The 22,794-nt window shown below is 45.8% G+C and overlaps 1 protein-coding gene and 1 pseudogene across 3 annotated transcripts in view; both read left to right on the top strand.

Annotated features, from left to right (window-relative positions):
• stab1 (stabilin 1) overlaps window positions 1-22,794 on the top strand; it is a 108,918-nt gene that overhangs the window by 49,460 nt on the left and 36,664 nt on the right. For all 3 annotated transcript variants that reach the window (XM_068314994.1, XM_068314996.1, XM_068314997.1), the window contains 11 exons: window positions 952-1,071; window positions 1,158-1,205; window positions 2,149-2,223; window positions 2,324-2,470; window positions 14,434-14,568; window positions 14,658-14,717; window positions 15,141-15,317; window positions 15,573-15,662; window positions 20,412-20,552; window positions 21,842-21,898; window positions 21,992-22,160. In XM_068314994.1, coding sequence (XP_068171095.1) covers window positions 952-1,071; window positions 1,158-1,205; window positions 2,149-2,223; window positions 2,324-2,470; window positions 14,434-14,568; window positions 14,658-14,717; window positions 15,141-15,317; window positions 15,573-15,662; window positions 20,412-20,552; window positions 21,842-21,898; window positions 21,992-22,160 — 1,219 coding nt within the window. The remainder of the gene's footprint in view (window positions 1-951; window positions 1,072-1,157; window positions 1,206-2,148; window positions 2,224-2,323; window positions 2,471-14,433; window positions 14,569-14,657; window positions 14,718-15,140; window positions 15,318-15,572; window positions 15,663-20,411; window positions 20,553-21,841; window positions 21,899-21,991; window positions 22,161-22,794) is intronic.
• Window positions 16,001-20,374, top strand: LOC137595132 (CD63 antigen pseudogene; annotated as a pseudogene).

Genomic DNA, 22,794 nt, shown 5'->3' with positions numbered 1-22,794 from the left:
CTATATACTAATCCCACTGCAAATTAAATGTATTAGTTTATGACAATAAGATGTGCAGGCAGAATGACGTGAATACAAGCTAGTAGCATTGGCAGTAGGTGGTACGGATACGTGTCACGGATGTACTGGGACACATCTTCTGTATCCTAGGGTTATTGGGGTTTTGAGTCTTTAAACATCAGACCCCTCACCTAGGTGACCCGGTCGGGGTGATTAGGCTGTGTCCCAGCAGTGTTTGCCCACGGTTCTACCCTCAGTAGAAGCTCTATGGAGAACTACTGGAAGGACGAGGTCCTCAAGACGCCAGAGGGGAATAATATGTTGGTTGATTCTGATCAAGTCAGGAGTTCTAAGTTCATTTCATTCACAGTACACATCACCTTTTAAATATTTGAGTGAAAATATGTTTTTTTCAGTTTTATAACATTGTGAGTCTAGAGTTTCTCAGTATTATTATCAATTAGACTTGAACAACTTATTGAAACTTGTAGTTTGGGTTTATAATTTACCTGATGAAACTGTAGACATCGGGTGGCGCAGTGGTCAGGGTGTAGCGCTGTCGCTGCACAACAAGGCGGTTGAAGGTTTGAGTCGCGCTCCGTGTGGAGTTTGCATGTTCTCCCCGTGTCTGGGCGGGTTCTCTCCAGGTTCTACGGCTTCCTCCAAATTTTCCGTAGAAGTGAGTGTGTGTGTGTGTTTGTCTGTGTCTCTTTGGGGCTCCAAGGCACACTGGTGTCGTGCCAAGAGTGTCCCCTGCCTCACGCCCTATGCCAGCTGGGATAGGCTCCAGCGCCCTGTGACCCAGGACAGCAGATGAAGTGGGGAAAGAAAACAGACGGATGGACTAGAGACACACTGGTCCACTAATTTGATTCTCTGTTCCTAAAACATTTTGATCAAAATTTAAAAAAGTGTGTGTGTGTGTGTGTGTGTGTGTGTGTGTGTGTGTAGGAAAATGGTGGCTGCAGTAAGTACGCTCGCTGTAAGTATTTGGGTCAGGGTCAACGGAATTGCACCTGTAGACGAGACTATGTGGGCGACGGCTTTGATTGCCGTGGAAACACGGCCAAGGTAAGTCACATGACCTTTCCATGACCCCTTGACCTCTGGCCATCATTTGTCTCCCTCTTCTTAATGACTACCTGTTTATGTCACAGGAGCTGTTCCAACAGCCAGAGAACGCCTTCTTCCGTCAGATGTTATCTGTGAGTTACGCTGAACCCACACACGGAATAAAACTAGATAATAAAATAATAAAAATCAATAAAACAAAGAACTAGTCTATGGTCAGTCCTCTAGTTTTTAGGCTGCAAAGTTTTTACCTTAATAATTTACGATTTGGATGTGGAGCATCTATGCGTTTAATTGGCTGGTGCCAGGTTGTGTATGTTGTAAAGCGTCTCATGTTTCTGGGTTCTTGTTCCATAAATTAGACGTGATGGAGCTCATCGACGCCACCTTCAGGCAGCAGGAAATGACTTCACTCTTAACCCACAAGACTTCTAACCTACAGTTTAAACAGTACAACGAGGCCCCATAGGCTTCATCTACAATCTGCTTGTCAAGTAGTGAAGTTCACACTTTCTGAACACACATTTACAATTTGAACTAATTAACATCTGTTGGTGCTTGAGAATTAACCAGGAAAACAGTGTCTTTGTTAATATTTTAATGTATGGACTGTGACTGTTCTGGATGTGCCTAGACCCCAGATAATAAATGCCTTCAGTCCTACTGGTGTGTTGTGTGACTGAAATAATTAATGGATGTAAAGAGACACACTTCTCTTTCCTGCTGCTGAAACAGTGTCACAGGTAACACCAGGAACATTTCCTTTGCTAGATGTAATATGTCACCCACCTGCCCCCCGACAGCCATTCATCCAGTTGGTAACTTACTGACTGTCGTTACCAGACTGTGATTCACAGGCGTCAGTAGGTCTTCTGCTGGGATGTCCAGCTGTTTCACTTCTTCTCTGTTAAATCTCATATAAGGTCAAATGCATTTGCTGATGAACAGAAAGCAGTAGATTCTGGCATGGCCTGAATTTATTTTCTATCCCAAAGATTCCAGTATTCTATGTGACATAGACCCCTGTTTTGCCCCGTGTTTCCTCTGTGACCTGCCTTTGCTTTCTGTGTTCCTCAGATGTCTCGTGATCTCGTTAGTGATGGGCCGTTCACTGTCTTTGTGCCGGTGGAGGAGGCCAACAACTACTCCACTGTGTGTAACAGATCCACGGCTGGTGTCTGTCAGACAGGAAGGGGTTAATCATATTCCAGACTGGACTTTACCGTGTTCTTGTGTTTTTCTGCCTTCATAGATTGAAGAATGGAAAGAGTCCGGTCGTCTGAACGACCTGGTCCTCTACCACGTTCTGTCCTGTGAGATAATGACCTTCAATGACCTCAAGACCACCAGAACCGCTGTGTCCATGTCAGGACACACACTGCACTTCAGCTGGGAGGAGGTAACACACACACACACACACACACACACACACACACACACACACACACACACACACATGCAGAGGGAGGTAGAGTGGTGGGCAGCTCCTTTGTGGTGCGCCCCAAATGAGAAACTTGTAAAGGGGGACGACACCTTGCTCAAGGGCTCCTCGGCAGTGCTCCGGAGGTGAGCTGAAAACTCCCACTGTCAACTCACCTCCGGGTGTTTTTGGGTGTGAGCGGGAATCGAACCACCGATCTTGGGGACATTGGACGACCCGCTCTGTGTCTGATGTATTCCATGTATTCGATGTGTTTGATGTATGTAAAGTCAAAAATAGACTTGAGTAAATGTCGTTTGGTTTCTAAATTTTGTAGTACGAATATTTCTTTTGAAAAAATAGTATTTTTAATACCAATAGCAGTCAAAGTAACATTCAACATTCAAAGGAATTCTTGTAGCACAACGGCTGAGGGCAGCGCTGAGCTGAGAGGTCAGGTATAGGGTAATCAGGTAAATTGAAGGAGCCTGTGAGTGTGTGTGTGGAACAGATGAGACAAAGAAATCTATGCTGCAGGGTGACATCGGTGTGGAGGGTTACAAAGACGCTATTGGTTATCAACCTCTGCTACTTCTGCTACGCTACTACTACCACTACATCTGCTATTCAAAACCTGACTCATTGTGAACAAACTGTGAAATAAAACCAGAAGGAAGAGCTGAGTTGCCCCAAAGCCTCCTCTGTGCCCGTCTACAAGCCATTTTCAAGTTAGGGCAGAAACGATGTCAAGAAAACCCAAATAACTTGACAGTTGATAACCACCTGATGTGACAGACATCCACTGACACGGCAGTGACGACAGAGGGATTAAAGGCCTTGAGAAAAGTCTGAGGAGAAGCTGTCGACGCTGAGGGGAGCTGTACACTGAGTGACTGCATTCACAAGATGGCAAAAAACACCTTTGGAAAGTCTGTAAAGCAGCTGGAGCAGGAACGGACCTTGGCCAGAAGTGCTTTTACCAAGTTGGCTAATTTCCTGAGCAGAGGAGCACGGAGCATGACTGAAACTGAGCTACGAGAGGAGTTCAGAAAGCTGAGCTCTGAAGCTAGGAACGTAAGCGACACAAATGAGGAGTACAGAGCGGGCCTGCTGGAGGACATCGAAGCCAATACAGCTGATGGAGAGGAAGCTGAGCTCGACAAGCTACAGGAGGCTGACTTGGAAAAAACAATGAATGACTGTGAGACAAGACTGGATGAGGTAAGGAGAATTGTCCAAACCAACCTTTGGTCTCGATATGGGGAAAACCTGATGAGAACTGTAACACAAGAAACTGAAAAGGTGTGTGAAGATGTTGCTGCAATACCTGTCTCTACGGTGAATCGTGATGGTTATGAGATGCAGTTAACCTTCATGAAGAAGCTGGTCCAGGAGGCAACTGAAAGTCAAGCAGCTTGGGAGTTGTGGATTCCAGCAGCTGAAAAGGCAACTGTAGAGGGCAGGATGAAAGACTTGACAGCATTCAGCAACAACCTCAAAGCAAGGAGAGCAGAGTTCGTCACAGCACAGAGAACTGCAGAAGAGGAGAAAAGTGCAGCGGCAGCAGCAACAACAGCTTTTTTTTTATTTTTGCAAAAACATTTTAATCAGATTCAAACATTTTACCATTTTACATTAGATGAAGCACTAAAGTGCTTCAGAAGAAGATTTTTTGCAAAGAAACTTCAATTACATTCAGAACATTTAGAACATTTAGAACATTTTACAATTTTTCAGTAGATGAAACTTCAAAAACACTAAACACCAAGAAACAAAGGGAAATACAATATTAAAATGAGTAAATGATAACAGGAAGGTTGCAAAAGTCAGGTGGTCATCAACTAAAGTCCACAGGACATTTTTGTAACACCAGATGTTCCTAAAGTTATTCAGGTCTTTTGTCAATTTATAGAAACCAAATTCTAGTTTTAAGCGACATCTGATGTTACAGCAGAAAACAGGAGCTGCTTCTTGAACGGTATTGTTTTCAGTTCTCCTCTTCCTGGTCACAGAAATTGTGAGTTTTGCCTCTCCAGAAATAAAATTTAAAAGCTGCCACTTTCTCTGATTCGATCTATTGTACCCAGCACCGTAGATGAATTTCCTGATACTAAAAGTTTCACTGAACAAATTAAAAACATTCGTTAGAAGAGTGAAGAGCACTGCAAGTCTCCCACACTCACTGAAAGCATGAAAGACTGTCTCCTGAAGGGGACAGAAGGGACACTGGCTGGACACCGCAGGGTTAAAAACAGAGATAAAGCATTGGAACCGATGGCACCATGTAAAATCCTCCACTGGAGGTCGGCTGGTTTTTTCTTGAGGGGAGGTTTGTACAGAAGCAGCAGACATGCCGACATCTCCAATTACACAGACCACACCCATTGTGAGGATAAAGTCTACAAGTCTGCCCAAGTTTCATGGTTGCAAAAGAAATTTCCACAGATGGAGAAAGGACTGGGAGAGCCTGCAAAGGCAAGGAGAACCAACTGGCTCAGTGGAAGAAAAAAGATGCAACTTTTGGACAGTGTGGAAAATAAAATCTCTAGAGACTTGCACCTCTCAACATACAGTACAGCTGAAGACATGTTTAGAGTGCTGGAGAACAGGTATGGGAACAAACCTACAATAGCATTGGAGATAATTGAAGAATTAGAGAAGATTCCCGCCATACGAACAAATCAGCCAAGAAAAGTAATTGACTTAATTCAGACGGTGGCGAACGCCTAGGCAGATCTCACAGTGCTTGGAAATACAGGCGCCATAAAAATCCCCTGGTATTAAAGTCTATTGAGAGCAAGCTACCTGATACTGTGAAGAAGGAATGGCTCGTATTCATGGTTAACCCCAGCAATGGTGTCACGCCTGACAACCATTTTGACAGTCTCCTGAAGTTCCTGAAAACTCAAGAGGAAATAATGGAAAAACTGGAGCAACTTGGAGGAGGTGAGAAACCAGAGAAACAACAAAGAAAATTTGAAAGAAATTGTGCTTCCACACGTTCCACAAGGAAAGCTGGAGGATGTATTGTTTGTGGAGATGAAAGACATAAAGAAAAAATGTTCTTCTGTAAAAGATTTAAAGAACTGAAGCCAGCGGAAAAGGTGCAGGCTGTGAAGAAACGCTCCGAAATGCTGCTGGAAGTCCCTGCCAACGCAGGGCAGAAAATTGGCATCCTGATTGACCTGGCATCAGACACCAACTAAATCACCCACAGAGCCGCCAATAGACTGAAGCTGAGGAGTGAAAAGATCACTTTAGTCATCTATGGAGTCAGAGAAATGGCCATGAAAGTAAACACCAAAAAATATCTACTCAGGGTTAGAGTCAAGACACCCAGAGGAACAGAAAGAGCTCATGAACTTGTCAGCTATGGTTTAAGTAAAATAGCCCATGTGCACAAAGTTGTGAAGCCCAAGCAACTGAGAAAGTTCTTCCCAGAAGCCACACTGGAAGATTTAAAAAGACCAGAAACCATCAAGCTGCTAATCAGTCACAGGGAAGGCCGACTCGCCCCACAAAGAAAAAGGATTGTTGGAGACCTCGTCTTATGGGAAAGCCTGCTGGGGAAGACTGTAGGAGGCACTCATCCAGAACTCTTTGAGGAAGTGGACATGGCAACACACAAGTCAGAAACACATTTTGCTCGCTCCATGAGAACAGCCGCCTTAAAGTATGAAGTGATCAGCACACAAGAAGGTCAGGCTGAGACCAAGAGCACAGCTGCTAACAAACAGTTCCTGGAATGGTGGAAATGGGACAGCATTGGAGCAGCCTGTGAGCCAAAATGTGGAGGATGTCGCTGTGGCAACTGTCAGCCAGGAGGAAAGGAGATGACACTGATGGAGGAGAAAGAGCTTGAAATCATAAAGCAAGGCCTCACTTATGTACAAGCCGACACCCACAGTAATGCTCCACACTGGAATACAAAGTGTCCGTGGATTGAAGACCCAACCTGTCTTCCTAATAACCGGAATGCAGTGGAGGCCACTTTTTTGAGGACAGAAAAGCAACTCAAGAGGGAGTCAGAGTGGAAAGCTGCCTACATAACTCAAATACATGAGATGGTGGAAAGAGGAGCAGCGAAGAAACTCTCAAAAGAAGAGATGAACAGCTGGGAAGGACCTGTTTGGTATGTGAGCCAACTAGTAGCACCAAATCCCCACTCTGTGACCACGCCAATACGTATTGTATGGAACAGCAGCCAGAAGTTTAAAGGACTGTGTCTGAATGATCTGCTGCTCAAAGGCCCTGATGTCCTTAATCCAATCCTAGCAGTTCTACTCAGATTCAGAAGAGGAGTCTATGCAGCACTTGGTGACATAAAGAAAATGTACAACTATGTATGGTTGGAAGACAGGGAGATACATCTCCACAGATTCCTCTGGAGAGACAGCCATGATGAAGAAGTCAGTGAGTACGTCATTACCAGAGTCAACATTGGTGATTGACCTGCAAGATGCATTGCACAACTGGTTATGAGAGAAACAGCAAGGTTACCATTGTTCAAGCACTTGGAAGAGGAGCGTAGAATCCTAGAGGAGGACAGCTACGTGGATGACATCCTCACGTCCCACAACGACCCCAAAGAACTGGAAAAGGGCACAAAAAATGTGGAGGAAATACTGAGAGCTGGTGGGTTTTTCCTCAAGCCATGGGTCCGGTCAGGGCAAAGTGGGAGGCAGAGGACAGGAAAACCTGAGCTTGAGACAAAAAATGAAGTAGTCATACTCCCAAATCAGATGAAGGAAGAAGACAATAAGGCTCTGGGTGTTGGATACCTGGTGGAGGAGGACAAGCTCTATGTAATGGCTTCAATCATTTTCTCAAGAAGGAAAAGAAAAGGAGAATGGGCCAGAACCTCCAGGAGGAGGAAATAAGGGAAAAGACTCCAAACCCCCTAACCAGAGGAGAGCTGTTAAGCCAAGTAGCTGGCCTCTATGACCCAATAGGCCTTGTAACGTCCACAAAATAAAAAGGAGCCATACTTGTCCGGAAAACATTCCAAGAGGCCAGAGATGGAAATCTTGAGACTCGAGACACCTGGGATGAACCACTATCTGAAAGCCTGAGAGAGGAAGCAGTTAAGCTGTTTGAGGAGTATGTGCATCTTAGCCAGATCACTTTCCACAGGAGCCTCACGCCAGCTGGCTGGACTGGAAAACCGTGGGGAATAACATTCTCAGATGGCAGTGACAAGAGCTATGGTGCTGTGGCGTACTTCAGATGGGAGACAGAACAAGGTGTCCAGGTCAGGCTGGTGGAATCTAAAGCAAAACTCACACCACTGGGCCAAAAAGGAGAATCAGTTAAGGCCGAGATCTGCGGTGCAGTCTTTGCCACAAGGCTTCGAAGATACATAGAAAAGCACAGCCACATGGAGGTAGAGCAGTGGTTCCATCTACTGGACAGTCAAACCGTGCTGGGAGCCATTCAGCGAGACAGTAATGGATATCAAACCTTCTTTGCAAACAGAGTTGGCGAAATCCAAAAATCTGCAGCTGTTGAGGACTGGTGGTGGATCCCAGGGGACTTGAACATCGGTGACATAATAACAAAAGGAGCTACTTCTGAGGACCTTAAAGAGTTCATTGTGGCAGAATGGAACCCCCTTCCTAAAACTACCAGTGGAAGAGTGGCTGAAGAAGTCAGCTAAAGAGGTAGCACCAAATGCAAAGGACAGCATAAAAAAGTTGCAGCAAAAAGCTTTTTCAGCTGCACTCACAAAAGCACAAGCAAAGAGAGAGCAGAGTAGAGCACTTCAAAACTGCCCCAGCAGGAAAGAACCTGTGATTCCCACAAAAGCACATGAAAGTTTGAGAGAAGTCCCAATCCAAAGAGCTCCAGTCGGCACAGTAGTCAAACAACTTATTGACATAAGAAAATTCAGCAGTTTGACAAAGCTGGTCAGAATCATTGCCTGGGTGTGGAGGGCTGCTGCAAAGTGGAAGAGGAAAGGTTCAGCTGACAGTAATGCAAAGTGGGAGGCAAAGGCCTCTAAAGGAGGAGCAAATCCAAAGCCAAACAAGCTGTTCTCTGTTAGAGTGTCAAGATGCACTCGGAGATCTTTTCCTTTCAGCCCAGGAGGGTGTAACCTTCCATGACACCACACTCAGCAGACTGTGTATAAAGAAGAAGAAACAGGACTTTTGGTATATGGTGGTAGAATTCAGATTTTCAATTAAGAGAAAACCGCAGTACCAATTCTTCCACTCGAATCCTGGGTATCCACTCTTCTAGCACAAAAAGCCCGCGAAGCAAACCATGAAGAAATAGCGGGAACACTCTTGATTATGAGAAAGAGGGCCTGGATTGTAAAAGGCCGGAAATTGGCTAAAAATGTTGTTGACAGCTGTGTGACATGCAGAAAGGCCAGAGCAAAAAAGTGTCAGCAGATAATGAGTGACCTACCACCAGAGAGGACAAATGCAACAAGGCCATTTGAGTTCACAGCATTGGACCTTTTTGGACCCTTTGAAGTGAAAGATGAAGTCAGAAAGAAAGTAAGGCTCAAAGTATGGGGAGTCGTCTTTTGCTGTATGGCATCGAGGGCTATACACACAGATGTCATTGGTGACCAGTCAGCGGAAGGATTTCTACTGGCCTACCAGAGATTCACTGCACTGAGGGGACATCCTGGAAAAAACTTTGTGGGAGCCAAACCTGCCCTCAAAGAGCTTCACCAGTTCCTAGACCAAATAAATTAGTCAGAGCTTGAGAACAGGAATGTATAAAAATGGAACTGAATGGAGATGGAAAATCCATCCCGCGGACTCACCTCACAGGAATGGAGCTGCTGAAGCAACCGTTCGTGTTGTGAAAAGAGCCCTGCTTAACTTAGGAGGAGTCTTCACGTGGGGAGAATTTCAGACATTCTTCTACGTGGCAGCTAACCCGGCTAATGAAAGACCAATAGATGCCAGGACCCAAAGCTGTGAGGACTGCGTACAGTACATCAGCCCAAACTCTCTTCTTCTGGGTAGAACTGGCCCAAAAGGAGACTCTGGAGGCTTTACATTCAAAGGCAACCCCTACAAAAGACTAAAAGTCATCCAAGCAGAACCAGCATTCTCCTCCTCATGATGGCTGCAGAGGCTGATGTTTTGGAGCCTGTTGTCTTCTCTGCCTTTCCTAGTTCATCAGGAATGAGGCGTCTCCTCCAGAGCATCCCTCTGTTCCATTTTGGGTTCAGTGCCATCCAGATTACAAAAGCGTTGTATGCAGCGATATCCAGTTTGTCAGAAAATACCAGATTTTATAGCTGTAGGCAGTCACCAGCGTGTCCATGTTGTCCGCCCCTCCCTTTGTGGTATTATAATCCATGATGGTCTCTGGTTTCTGATGCTCCTGGCTACAGATCCTGCCATCCCTCTGCAGTGACCCATCAATACCACATTCTGATCCTTCTTTGGAACACAACATACCAGGGACGTGTCAGCAGTGAACACAAACTGCGAGGACTTGACAGGCCATTTTTTTGTTGGTGGAAGCTCACGTTTGTTTTACCGTATTGTTCCATCCTGGTCAGCTTGAAGATCTGAAGACTTGACATCCTGCTTAGAGAAGGTGCCATTCAATGGTGATCTTTCAATTTCACTGTTCCATGACAACCATATGTCTTCAATAAGCTGCTGATGGGCTTGTTCTGCCGTTGGACCTGGATGCGGTTGGCCTTGTTCTTCAGCTTAGTGTTTGTAGGATTGAGGACTACTTGTATAATGTATGCCACTGTAATATAGCCAATTCTACATATATATAAATGTCCTTCTCACCCTTGTGGGGTGGTATCTGTGTGTCATCCTCAAGCTCGGGTCCTCTACCAGAGGCCTGGGAGTCTGAGGGTTCTGCGCAGTATCTTAGCTGTTCCTAGGACTGCGCTCTTCTGGACTGAGGCTTCAGATGTTGTTCCAGGAATCTGCTGGAGCCACTCTTCCAGTTTGGGGGTCACTGCCCCAAGTGCTCCTACTACCACGGGGACCACATTAACCTTAACCTTCCACATCTGTTCCAGCTGTTCTTTCAACCCTTGATATTTCTCAATCTTTTCGTGTTCCTTCTTCCTGATGTTGGCATCAGCTGGGATTGCCACATCTATCACCACTGCTCTCTTCTGCTCTTTGTCCATCACCACAATGTCCGGTTTGTTAGCCAGTAGCTGTTTGTCGGTCTGGAAGCTGAAGTCCCACAGGATCTTAGCCTTGCTGTTCTCAACCACCTTCGGTGGTATGTCCCATTGGGATTTGGGTACTTCTAGTCCATACCGGGTACAGATGTTCCTGTACACTATCACAGCTACTTGGTTGTGCCTTTCCATGTATGCTGAGCTGGCGAGCATCTTACACCCTGCTACCACATGCTGGACTGACTCTGGGGCTTCTTTACATAGCCTGCACCTTGGGTCAGATCTACTGTGGTAGATATTGGCCTCTATTGCCCTTGTACTTAGGGCCTGTTCTTGTGCTGCCATGATCAGTGCCTCTGTGCTGTCTGTCAGTCCAGCTTTATTCAGCCATTGGTAGGTCTTCTTGATATCAGCCACTTCCTCTATCTGACGGTGGTACATGCCGTGTAGGGGCTTGTCCCTCCATGTTGTCTCCTCCTCCTCCTCTTCCTCTTCAGGTTTCTGCTGTCTAAGGCATTCACTGAGCAGTTCATCTGTTGGGGCCATCTTCCTGATGTACTCTTGGATTTTTGATGTCTCATCCTGGACAGTGGCCCTGATGCTCACTAGTCCTCGGCCTCCCTCTTTCCGCTTAGTGTACAGCCTCAGGATGCTGGACTTGGGGTGAAACCCTCCATGCATGGTGAGGAGCTTTCTAATCTTGATATCTGTGGCTTCTATCTCCTCCTTTGGCCAGCTTATGATCCCAGCGGGGTATCTGATGACCGGCAGTGCATACATGTTGATGGCTCGGACCTTGTTCTTGCCATTCAGCTGACTTCTCAGGACTTGCCTTACTCTCTGGAGGTATTTGGCTGTGGATGACTTCCTTGCGGCCTCCTCATGGTTGCCATTAGCCTGTGGGATTCCAAGGTATTTGTAGCTGTCCTTGATGTCTTCTATCCTGCCTCCTGGTAGGTTGACCCCTTCAGTTCTGATCATCTTGCCTCTTCTTGATACCATCCGGCCACATTTGTCTAATCCGAATGACATCCCTATGTCGTCGCTGTAGATCCTGGTGGTGTGGATCAGTGAGTCAATTTCTCGCTCATTCCTGGCATACAGCTTGATGTCATCCATGTAGAGGAGATGGCTGATTGTTGTCCCGCTTCGGAATCGGTATCCGTAGCCACTCTTTGTGATGATGTGACTGAGGGGGTTCAGGCCTATGCAGAACAGCAGTGGTGATAGTGCATCCCCTTGGTATATGCCGCACTTGATGTTAACTTGGGCAATTGGCTTGGAGTTAGTCTCCAGGGTTGTCTTCCACTTCCCCATTGAGTTCTTGATGAAGGCTCTTAGTGTCCTGTTGATCTTATACAGTTCCAGACATTCCAGTATCCACGTGTGTGGCATTGAGTCGTAGGCTTTCTGGTAGTCAATCCAGGCGGTGCACAAGTTGGTCTGTCTATTCTTACAGTCTCTGTGTACTGCTCTGTCCACCAGTAGCTGGTGCTTGGCTCCCCTGGTGTTACTACCAACTCCTTTCTGTGTCCCACTCATGTATTGATCCATGTGCCTACTCATCTTAGCGGCCATGATGCCTGACAGGAGCTTCCATGTTGTACTGAGACAGGTTATTGGCCGGTAGTTGGATGGGGTAGATTCCTTCTGTGGGTCTTTCATGATCAGGACTGTCCTGCCTTCAGTCAACCATTCTGGGTGCGTCCCATCCCTTAGCAGCTGGTTCATCTGTGCTGCTAGACGCTCGTGGAGTGCTGTCAGCTTCTTTAGCCAGTATGTATGGATCATATCTGGGCCCGGTGCTGACCAACTCTTCATCTTTGACACTCTTTCTTGGATGTCTGCCATTGAGATGGTTACTGGTTCTTGTTCTGGGAGGCAGCTGTGGTCAGTCCTTAGGTCCACTAGCCACTGGGCATTGGTGTTGTGTGATGCTACTCTTTCCCATATGCCCTTCCAGTATTTCTCCACCTCAGCTCTTGGTGGGTCTGGCCGGATGCTATTTCCCTGCCACTGAGAGTACACCTTTGCTGGTTGAGTGGAGAAGGTCTTGTTTATTCTCCTGGCCTCAATCTCCTTGGTGTATCGCTTCAGTCGGGTAGCCAGAGCCGTTAGTCTCTGTTTGGCAGTTTCGAGTGCTTCAGGTATGGAGAGCTTGCTGTATTTCCTGGGTGCCCCTTTATTCACCATGTTCCCCTTCTGTAGCTCGGCTAGCTGGCTGACTTCTCTCCGTGTCGCCTTTATCTTGGCCTCTAACCGTCTCTTCCATGGAGGGTATTTTTTGTTATGCCCTGTGTTGATCTTATATCCCAGCATTTCGAGGATTACTGTTGCTGTACTGTGGATCAGCTTGTTGGTCTCAGTTATGTTCCCTGTGGGGATGGTTCTTATTGCAGCATTCACATCTTCTAGCAGATCTTCTGAAGGTACTTGACAACTTAGCTTCGGTATTTGTCGGAGGCGCCAGGTTTCCATTTGGGTCACGATCTTCCTTCGCAGGTCAGCAGCTCTTGTATTGAGGCTGTCTATGTCTCTTGGGGCTTTGTACCCAATCTCGGATTGTGGGGCGGGTGATATCCCCCTGCTGACCTGGCGTCCTGGCTCCCCCTTGCCGTAGCATTGTTGTTGTATTCCATCGATCTCTAGTTGTGATAGCAGTTTTTGGTTATGGATGTTGGAACACTGGGCTAACAGCTGTTTCTCTGTTAGCCTTGATTGTGGGTTTCGAAGCATCCATTGGTCCCACATCCGCCCCATATATCCCTTCTCTCCATATTTCCAGATTGCCCTGGTTCCCCAGCATCTGACGTGGACCTTGTTAACCCGGGCGACGTCCGGGTTAAAAAGGTGTGGAAGGTCAAGGTTAATGTGGTCCCCGAAGGGGAAGGTCAAGGTTAATGTGGTCCCTGTGGTAGTAGGAGCACTTGGGGCAGTGACCCCCAAACTGGAAGAGTGGCTCCAGCAGATTGCTGGAACAACATCTGAAGCCTCAGTCCAGAAGAGCGCAGTCCTAGGAACAGCCAAGATACTTGGCAGAACCCTCAGACTCCCAGGCCTCTGGTAGAGGACCCGAGCTTGATGATGACACACAGATACCACCCCACAAGGGTGAGAGGGACTTTTTTTACTGTATATATAAGGGGCGGCAGAGTCTCAGCGGTAGTGTAGACGTCTTGAAGACAAGACATTGCCCAGTCATCGTTGGTATGATTCTCGCTCCCGCCAAGACATCCTCCGGAGTGTGAGCTGAGGGTGGGAGGTTTCAGTTCACCTCCCTGCCACTGCCGAGGTGCCTTTGAGCGAGACGCCGTCCCCCCTACAAGCTGCTCGTTTGTGGCGCAATCCCTCATGCGACACGTCACTCTGCCTCCCCCTATGTACTGCACTGTTTGATGTTACTAATTGCGTGCCTACAGGCCCCTAGTGTGTTGTGTTTCTGGGGCCTGTATACAACTATGTATGTACAGTATGTATGACCTAACACCAATGTAACTATGCAACTGTAGTGTGGAGTGAGAAAACCATTTCCCCGTAGGGGACAATAAAATGGACTTTCTTCTTGTTCTAAATGAAGTTTTTTTGCAAAAAATCTTCTTCTTCTGAAGCACTTTAGTGTTTTCATCTAATGTAAAATTCTAAAATGTTTGAATGTGACTAAAGGTTTTTTGCAAAAAAAAAACTTCTTCTATAAGCATCCTGTCACTTCTCTCCTTCTCTTCATCTGTTTCTCACTCTACCATTAGATCCATATTATGTTTACTTCTACTTTCTCTGAGACGCCTCACCTCTGTCTTCATCTGTCTCTCCGTTCCTGCAGGATTCAGTCTGGGTCAACAACAAATCAAGGATCGTGAAGAGTGATTACATCACATCTAACGGTGTCATTCACCACATCAACATCCTGCTCACTCCGTACAGCCTTCAGGAAAAACAAATTCTCCAGCCTAAGATGGTGCATTGATAACTAAAATGGATTAACAGTAGGCGAATGATCGATCTTCACAGGCAGACCATGTGACCTGTCAAACTCTCTCTATGTAGATGAACTTCAAGTCAGCAGCTCTCTATTATGGGTACAGCCGCTTCTACAAACTGGTGGAGGTAAAAACAACAAAAATAAAACATGAATGACCTGAGTATCACCTGGTTTGAGGTCTCCTCCCACAAATCCCCTTCACCTTTTGGACAGAAGTAATTGCCCCCTCAGGGAAATGTCATTTCACAGCAGTGGTACCCAAGAAGTTTTTTTCATAGTAGGAGCCAGATGTGGCCATTGAAATTGTGGGCTGGCCCACTATTTTATTTAAAACTTAATGTTCACTTCAGACTAAACACTATTGGCTGGGCCTGAGCCTTGAAAGTTTAGAAACATGACAGTATTTTCAGACTTTTAAACTTTTTCTTGCCCCTCATTTTGTCAGCAGTTGGGTTCTGTATTTTGATCTGACATTTGGGACAAGGGAAAAATATTTTTGTGACACCATAGAATGTTAATATGGAAACTGATCTGTATATTTTGTGCAGGATGCAGGATTACTGCCTGTGCTCGACATGTCCATCCATCAGCCGTTCACCATGTTCTGGCCTTCAGACGAGGCCCTCCAATCCATACCACCTGAAAGACAGCGCTGGCTCTCCAGCCCTGACCACCAGGACCAGCTGGCTGCCACTGTGAAGGCTCACATCATCCGAAGCTCCAGGGTATGAGGAGGAGGTTCCATAACGGGCTTAATACAATGCCACTTTTGGCTAAAATTGCAAAGGACAACTTCCTTGCCTGCTGAGGTCCCAACATTTAGATGCTTACAAAGCTCATATAAAGTGCATGTTGTAATTTTTATCTTCATACTTATTCTCTAAATTTTAAAATGTCTTTCTTGAACTATTTTTGTTTCTTTTCTAGATTAAGTTACAGATGTAAAAATAATTTGTGTGTGTATGTGTTTGTCTATGTAGGTTATGGGTCTCAGTCAGCCAGGTAAATACTCTACATTCCGCACCATGCATGGGTCCATCATCAAAGGTAGCTGTGACAAGACCCGGGTGGTAAGAAAACAAAAAAATCTAAATATAGTCAAAGTCTAAGTCAGCGTCATCGTCAAATGTACCATATATGCACGACATACAGCACAGATGAACTGACCGTTTTCTTAGACCCACGGTGCAACAGGCAGTACAACAGGCTGTACAACACAGGCAGTACAACAGGCTGTACAACACAAAGTATGAGAAGAAACACGAGGGATGGTAAACATCTCTATACACTCTTTAATCCCGCAGGGGAAGTGACGTGTGCGCAGTCCGAGTTGACGGGGGGGGGGGGGGGGTAGCCAGGTGCTGGGGGGAGGGCAGGGAAAGGTGAGGGTAGAGTTGAGGGTAGAATTCAGGGAATTGAGCCTCCTGACCGCCTGGTGAAAGAAACTGTCCTTGAGCCTGCTGGTTCTGGCCCCAGACTCTGCAGTCTCCTACCTGATGGCAGCAGGCTGAAAAGGCTGTGAGGGGTGGGATCTGTCACGGTTCGGCGTGGCAGTGCTGCTGTGTGGCAGGGAGAGGTGGGTGGAGCCACGACTCCACACCTGAGACTCATCCACACACCGTGGTGATCATCTCACCTGAACTTGTTTTGAGCTAATGACTCTAAGGCTTTTTAAGCCTGGCTCAATGAGAGCTCAGAGCTAGTTCATTGCTCATCTTTGGTTCCAGGTAGTCAGTCCTGATTATTAGTTTCTTGTCTGTCTGGAGAATTTTTACGTTTGTTAATAAATCATGGAAGGAAGATTTGCTTTTAGTGTCCTGCACTTGGGTCCATATTCCGCCTCACGTGACAGAATGAACCAGCCAACTCTGGACCCAGCGGACACCAACCTCCTTGCTGCCCTGACCAGCAGCAATTCCTGGAACCCAGAACAGGCTGCCGAGTGGAGACGGCGGGGGAGAGACACTTGGGCATGGCTGGCAGCTTACGCTGGAATTCCAGCTTCACCTTTTTGCCAGACCTCGAGCCTGTTCCAGTGCCGGTTTCGGTACCCCCGCCCGGACGCCAGTCTGCTCCTGTTGCTGAACCCCGCCTCGAGTCTGATCCTGTTCCTGCTCCCCGCCTCGAGTCTGATCCTGTCCCTGCTCCCCGCCTCGAGTCTGATCCTGTTCCTGCTCCCCGCCTTGAGTCTGATCCTGTTCCTGCTCCCCGCCTCGAGTCTGATCCTGTTCCTGCTCCCCGCCTCGAGTCTGATCCTGTTCCTGCTCCCCGCCTCGACTCTGATCCTGTTCCTGCTCCCCGCCTCGAGTCTGATCCTGCTCCTGCTCCCCGCCTCGAGTCTGATCCTGCTCCTGCTCCCCGCCTCGAGTCTGATCCTGTTCCTGACCCTCCCTGGGACAGTTTATGGGACGTCGGGGGCCGTCCCTTGAGGGGGGGGTACTGTCACGGATCGGCGTGGCAGTGCTGCTGTGTGGCAGGGAGAGGCCAAGCTGGTGGGTGGAGCCACGGCTCCACACCTGAGACTCATCCACACACCGTGGTGATCATCTCACCTGAACTTGTTTTGAGCTAATGACTCTAAGGCTTTTTAAGCCTGGCTCAATGAGAGCTCAGAGCGGGTTCATTGCTCATGTTTGGTTCCAGGTAGTCGGTCCTGATTCTTAGTTTCTTGTCTGTCTGGAGAATTTTTACGTTTGTTAATAAATCATGGAAGGAAGATTTGCTTTTGGTGTCCTGCACTTGGGTCCATATTCCGCCTCAAGTGACAGGATCACCTGCAATGCTGATGGCTTTGTGGGTGAGGTGGGTGTTATAAATGTCTGTGAGGGAAGAGAGAGACACCAGGTGTCTTTTCAGCTCAGTGGTGGAGCTGTGGCAGGACATGGGGCTTGTAGTCCGTGATGGACTGAATCTCCCACAGGGTCCTGGTGTCTCCGCTGTCGCTGAATTGGGTGGAGATCCTCCTGCAGGACTGTCTCTTGGCCACTGAGGCCTCGTCACAGGTCGGCCCTCGCTGACCTTAGCAGCAGTTCATGTTCATCCATTCTTCTTTGTTAGCAGGAAGAGGTAGTGATTGTTTTAGGTTGTTGTAGGTTCAGAGGACAGCTGTTAGTGAGAAGTGGGAGGTGTGTGTGGGGGTGTGTGTGATTATGTATTCGTCTTGTTCATGTTTATGTATATATGCTGTGTTTTTAGAGTTTTATTATTACCTGCTGTGTTAAAAATAGCCCATTTTGGGACCTGTAAACTTTATTTAGAAGAGGAATGAAGGTTAGCCGCAGTAAGACAGAGTACATGTGTGTGAATGAGAGGGACCCAAGTGGAAGAGTGAGGTTACAGGGAGAAGAGATCAAGAAGGTGGAGGACTTGAAGTACTTAGGCTCAACAGTCCAGAGCAATGGAGAGTGTGGAAAAGAGGTGAAGAAGCGTGTCCAGGCAGGATGGAACGGGTGGAGGAAAGTGTCAAGTGTGATGTGTGATAGAAGAGTTTCAGCTAAAATGAAAGGAAAGGTGTACAAAACTGTGGTGAGACCAGCGATGTTGTTTGGTCTAGAGACAGTGTCACTGAGGAAAAGACAGGAGACAGAGCTGGAGGTAGCAGAGATGAAGATGCTGAGGTTCTCTCTGGGAGTGACCAGGATGGATAGGATCAGGAATGAGTACATCAGAGGGACAGCACACGTTAGAGGTTCTGGAGATAAAGTCAGAGAGGCCAGACTGAGATGGTTTGGACATGTCCAGAGGAGAGATAGTGAATATATTGGTAGAAGGATGCTGAGTTTTGAACTGCCAGGCAGGAGGCCTAGAGGAAGACCAAAGAGGAGGTTTATGGATGTAGTGAAAGAGGACATGAAGGTAGTTGGTGTGAGAGAAGAGGATTCAAAGGACAGGGCTAGATGGAGGACACTGATTCGCTGTGGCGACCCCTGAAGGGAAAAGCCCAAAGGAAAAGAAGAAGAAGAAGAAGAAACTTTATTTAGAACTTGAAGACTTGAAGACTTGTAAAGAGTATAAAGAGTGGAAAAATAATTTCCCCAAGAGGATCATGAAAGGTTCTTCTTCTTCTTCTTCTTCTTCTTAAGTGAGTTATTGCAAACCTTTACGATACCTATCACTTTACAGTCCTTGTCTCAGAAAACTGATCCTCTTCAGCCATGGGTCTGAATTGGGGAGTAAAATGTCTCAAGTACCTGATGTCCTTTTTCAACCTCCTTTTCTGGATTTGTGGCCTAGTATTGATTGTCGTGGGCGTCATGATTCAAATGTTTATGCACAAGACCATCCAGATAGATGATGCACTTGGGTCAGCTTATCCCATCTTGGTCGTAGCAGTGGGAGTGGCGATCTTCTTAATCGCCTTCCTCGGCTGCTGCGGAGCTTGGAAAGAGAGCTATTGCATCGTCGCCATGTTTGCCGTCCTGCTTACGCTGATCAGCATCACTCAGTTCGGTGCAGTGATCAGTGGCTACATCTTCAGAAACAAAGTCACAACACTAATAAGGGACAGCATGGAAGAAACACTTTCCCACTACGAGAACAGTACGGAGGAATTCAAGTTAATTGTGGACCTCACACAGCAGAATCTGAAGTGCTGTGGTGTGAACAGCTCTGTCGACTGGGGCGAATTTCTGCCTGAGGAGGATACTGTGCCCGACTCCTGCTGTATTAAGGAAACTGTAGGCTGTGGAATCGGAAACATGACAAATGCTGACATAGTCTACCAGAAGGGCTGTCAGCATGCTATTGCGGATTATCTGCAGTCAAATATCATGTGGGTGATTGTTCTAGTTCTTATTATTGTCTTCCTGCAGGTCATGGGCATTATCTTGTCCTGTATGTTGATGAAAGGCATCCGCAGGGGATCCGAAGTTGTGATTGATGTTCCAGCAGGAGAACTGGAGTAGAACTCGTTGTTCATATCATTAATTCAGTGTTTCTGCTTTCAGACCTAGTAAACCTAGAACTAATGTTAGGAAATGGCAGCATATGAATGTGTTCTTGTTGTTAGTGGCGCCATCTCCTGTTGTTCCTGTTAGAGAATTGAGATTGTTCTGACGCTACATTCATGTCAACCCTGAAGGAATGCCAGAGTCAAAGAAGTCAATTATTTGTCAAGACGACTTAAAATAAATTTAATGTCAATTTTTAGGATTTAAACTTTTATGCAATTTTATTTTTATTTTTTTAATTTGGGGAAATTCTAATGGACACACTTGAAGGTGAGCATCCGATGAGGTTGACAGGTATGGAGCTAAGTTTTTATGTATTGCTGGTTTTTTATTTTTATTAAATACTCTTCTTCTTCTTCTTCTTCTTCTGTGTTTTAAGTCCTGTACTTTGAATATGAATGAAGCATATTCAACATGGAGACAAGAGCTTCTGTTTTTAGTTTGATAAATGTTAGTTTTCTTCATTCAGGAATGTTTTTGATGTGAATTCCTTTTTGTGGGAATCTCTTTTGGATTCTGTGTCAACATGATCATCTTTTATTTTGGCCTTATAAATAAATGTACTTAAAAAAAAATCTTTGGCTTTTATAAATAGACTTAGACTTCTTTTAAAATCTTCTTCTTCTTCTTTCCTTTTGTTTATTGGTGTTCAGTGTTTTTTTTAAAGTTTCATCTTATGAAAAATTGTAAAATGTTCTGAATGTGATTGAAGTTTTTTTGCACAAAATCTTCTTCTTTTGAAGCACTTCAGTGCTTGCATCTAATGTAAAATTGTAAAATGTTTGAATGTGATTAGAGTGTTTTTGCAAAAATAAAAAAAAATCTTCTTCTTTTGTTTAAAACTCTTTTTGCCTGTATTTCATGTTACAGGGGGATGTACTGATAAATAACGCCAGGTTAGTGGAGCGATACATGAGCTTCAAGGACGGCGTGGCCTATGGCATTGACCAGTTACTGGAGCCACCTGGCCTGGGAGCGCACTGTGACACCGTGGAGAACAAAACCACTTATGTTAGTAGAACTCTTACCATTACGTTTTTACTATTTTAAATTTTAATTGTGAAATAATTAGTGTTTGTAGATTGCTGCCAGAGGAGGACACTTTGTCTTTATCCTCTCCTGCATTGACTGATGAAAACCTGAAAATCGAGCCAAACACATCTTTACAGCGAGTGTTTGTTTTGTCCATTTGTGGCTCATGTAGAAACATAGTGGTCTCTGAAAGCCCTTCAAACTGGGAAGATTTATTCTAATAAAACTAAAACACAACAAGTGAAAAAAGTTGTCACAATTGATAATTTTGCTATTTTACAATGTGTTTTACAATAAATCAAGGAAGAAAATTTTCACAATCAAATAACGAACCAACCAACCAACCACCCACCCACCCAACCAACCAACCAACCAATCAACCAACCAACCAACCAACCCACCACCCACCCAACCAACCAACCAACCAATCAACCAACGAACCAACAAGTTTCCAATAATTTATAGTTTAATGTAGGATCAGGATTTATAATGAGATGTGTAAATGACTGGAACTCTCTTGGTTTCAGATCTGGGTTTTCAGGGTTTGATTAGATTACTGGATATAACAGTAGAATCATTCACTGTTAGATGGATAATTAGTGTCTCCTAATTAGACATGGGTGGCACAGTGGTTAGCGGTGCCGCCTCACAACACGGCAGACTTGGGTTTGGGTCCCGCTCTGTGCGGAGTTCGCATGCTCTCCCTGTGTCTGCGTGGGTTCTCTCCGGGTTCTCCGGCTTCCTCCCACCTCCAAAAGCATGCGCTTCAGGTTGATTGGCTGGTCCCAAATTGACCATAGGAGTGAGTGTGTGTGTGAATGATTGTTTGTTTGTGGCTCCGCGGTACACTGGCGTCGTGCCCGGAGTGTCCCCCGCCTCACGCCCTGAGACTGCCGGGATAGGCACCGGCTCCCCCGCGCCCTGCGTTAGCGGATTAAGCGGGTTGGAAGATGAATGAATAATTAGACATCCATCCCAGAAAGTCTGCCAATTATCAGCAGAATTCACTGTTGATTGGACAGCACCTCGACAGCCAAAAATGGTACAACCGTGACTGGTTCCAGAGAAAATGTTCAACCTCATTCTGGCATAATTGGACTGACTCAGTGTTTTTTTCAGTGACCCCCCCGACTGATGTAGTTGTGTGTAATTAATGCCGACTTGAATTCTGATAAAAGAAATGCATTGTACCAATTGTTTCATTCTTGTGCAAGTGGTGTTATTTTCATCCTTGTATTTATGCAAACCTTTCTTTATCAATGTTTCAGGGGCGCTGTGGACGCTGCCTTTTTCCTCCACCTTGTCACTTCAAGCACCAAGACACAGTGAGATCTACCATTTACTTAAATGCAAACATTAACAAACTGGTACTATGTCTCATTATCATGGTGATAAATGCCACCCCAACCCTTTTGCAGGGAAGGGTGGAGAATTGCATGAACTTTCGCTCCAGGTATGTGAGCTTGCGACCACGTTGGCATTCCGACTTGGACGATCTTTTACATTATGAAGGCTGTAAGCGAGTTTGCCTGTACCCTTCCTGGATCCAGAAGTGCTGTAAAAATCACTATGGACCAACCTGTCAAGGTAATGAGGGGAAGCATACAAGGAAGCTACTCTTGTAATTTAAAATTAACTTCACCTCACCCCAGATGCCTGGAAAAGCTTGTGTCTCTCATATTTTGCAGTAGTTAATTTTTCTGTGGTGCCACAAATGTATAGAATGTGAGAGTTTATTGCATTGTTAAATTGTATGCAATGTATCCTTTTACAATCAGGACGTATCATTCCAAACTGCAAATCATGTAGTTGTATTACTGCTGCATGAATACATTTTGTCTGCATGTGGCTGTTAAAATAATACATGTGACTGTAACTGATATCATGGACATCTGTAAAGCTTTTGAGTAGATATTCTGTTTTGGTCCAAAGAGCTGTATGATATCAATTAGTTTGTTATCTGACTTTTGTCAATTATTTCTTGAGACCATGTGACAAAACACTCCCCAAAACAACTCTGGCCAGCCCCAGTCCTGTTTGACCTGTCATGGTTGAAGCCCAGGTGATAACGGGATATCTCATCAATGTATCTTCTTCTTCTCCTTTGGGCTTTTCCCCTCAGGGGTCTCCACAGCCAATCAGTGTCCTCCATCTAACCCTCACTTCTGCATCCTCTTCTGTCACACCAACTACCTTCATGTCCTCTTTCACTACATCCATA

This window comes from Antennarius striatus, chromosome 5, assembly GCF_040054535.1.
Source record: "Antennarius striatus isolate MH-2024 chromosome 5, ASM4005453v1, whole genome shotgun sequence".
NCBI lineage: Eukaryota > Metazoa > Chordata > Actinopteri > Lophiiformes > Antennariidae > Antennarius > Antennarius striatus.
This window is presented reverse-complemented; position numbering and strand designations above follow the sequence as displayed.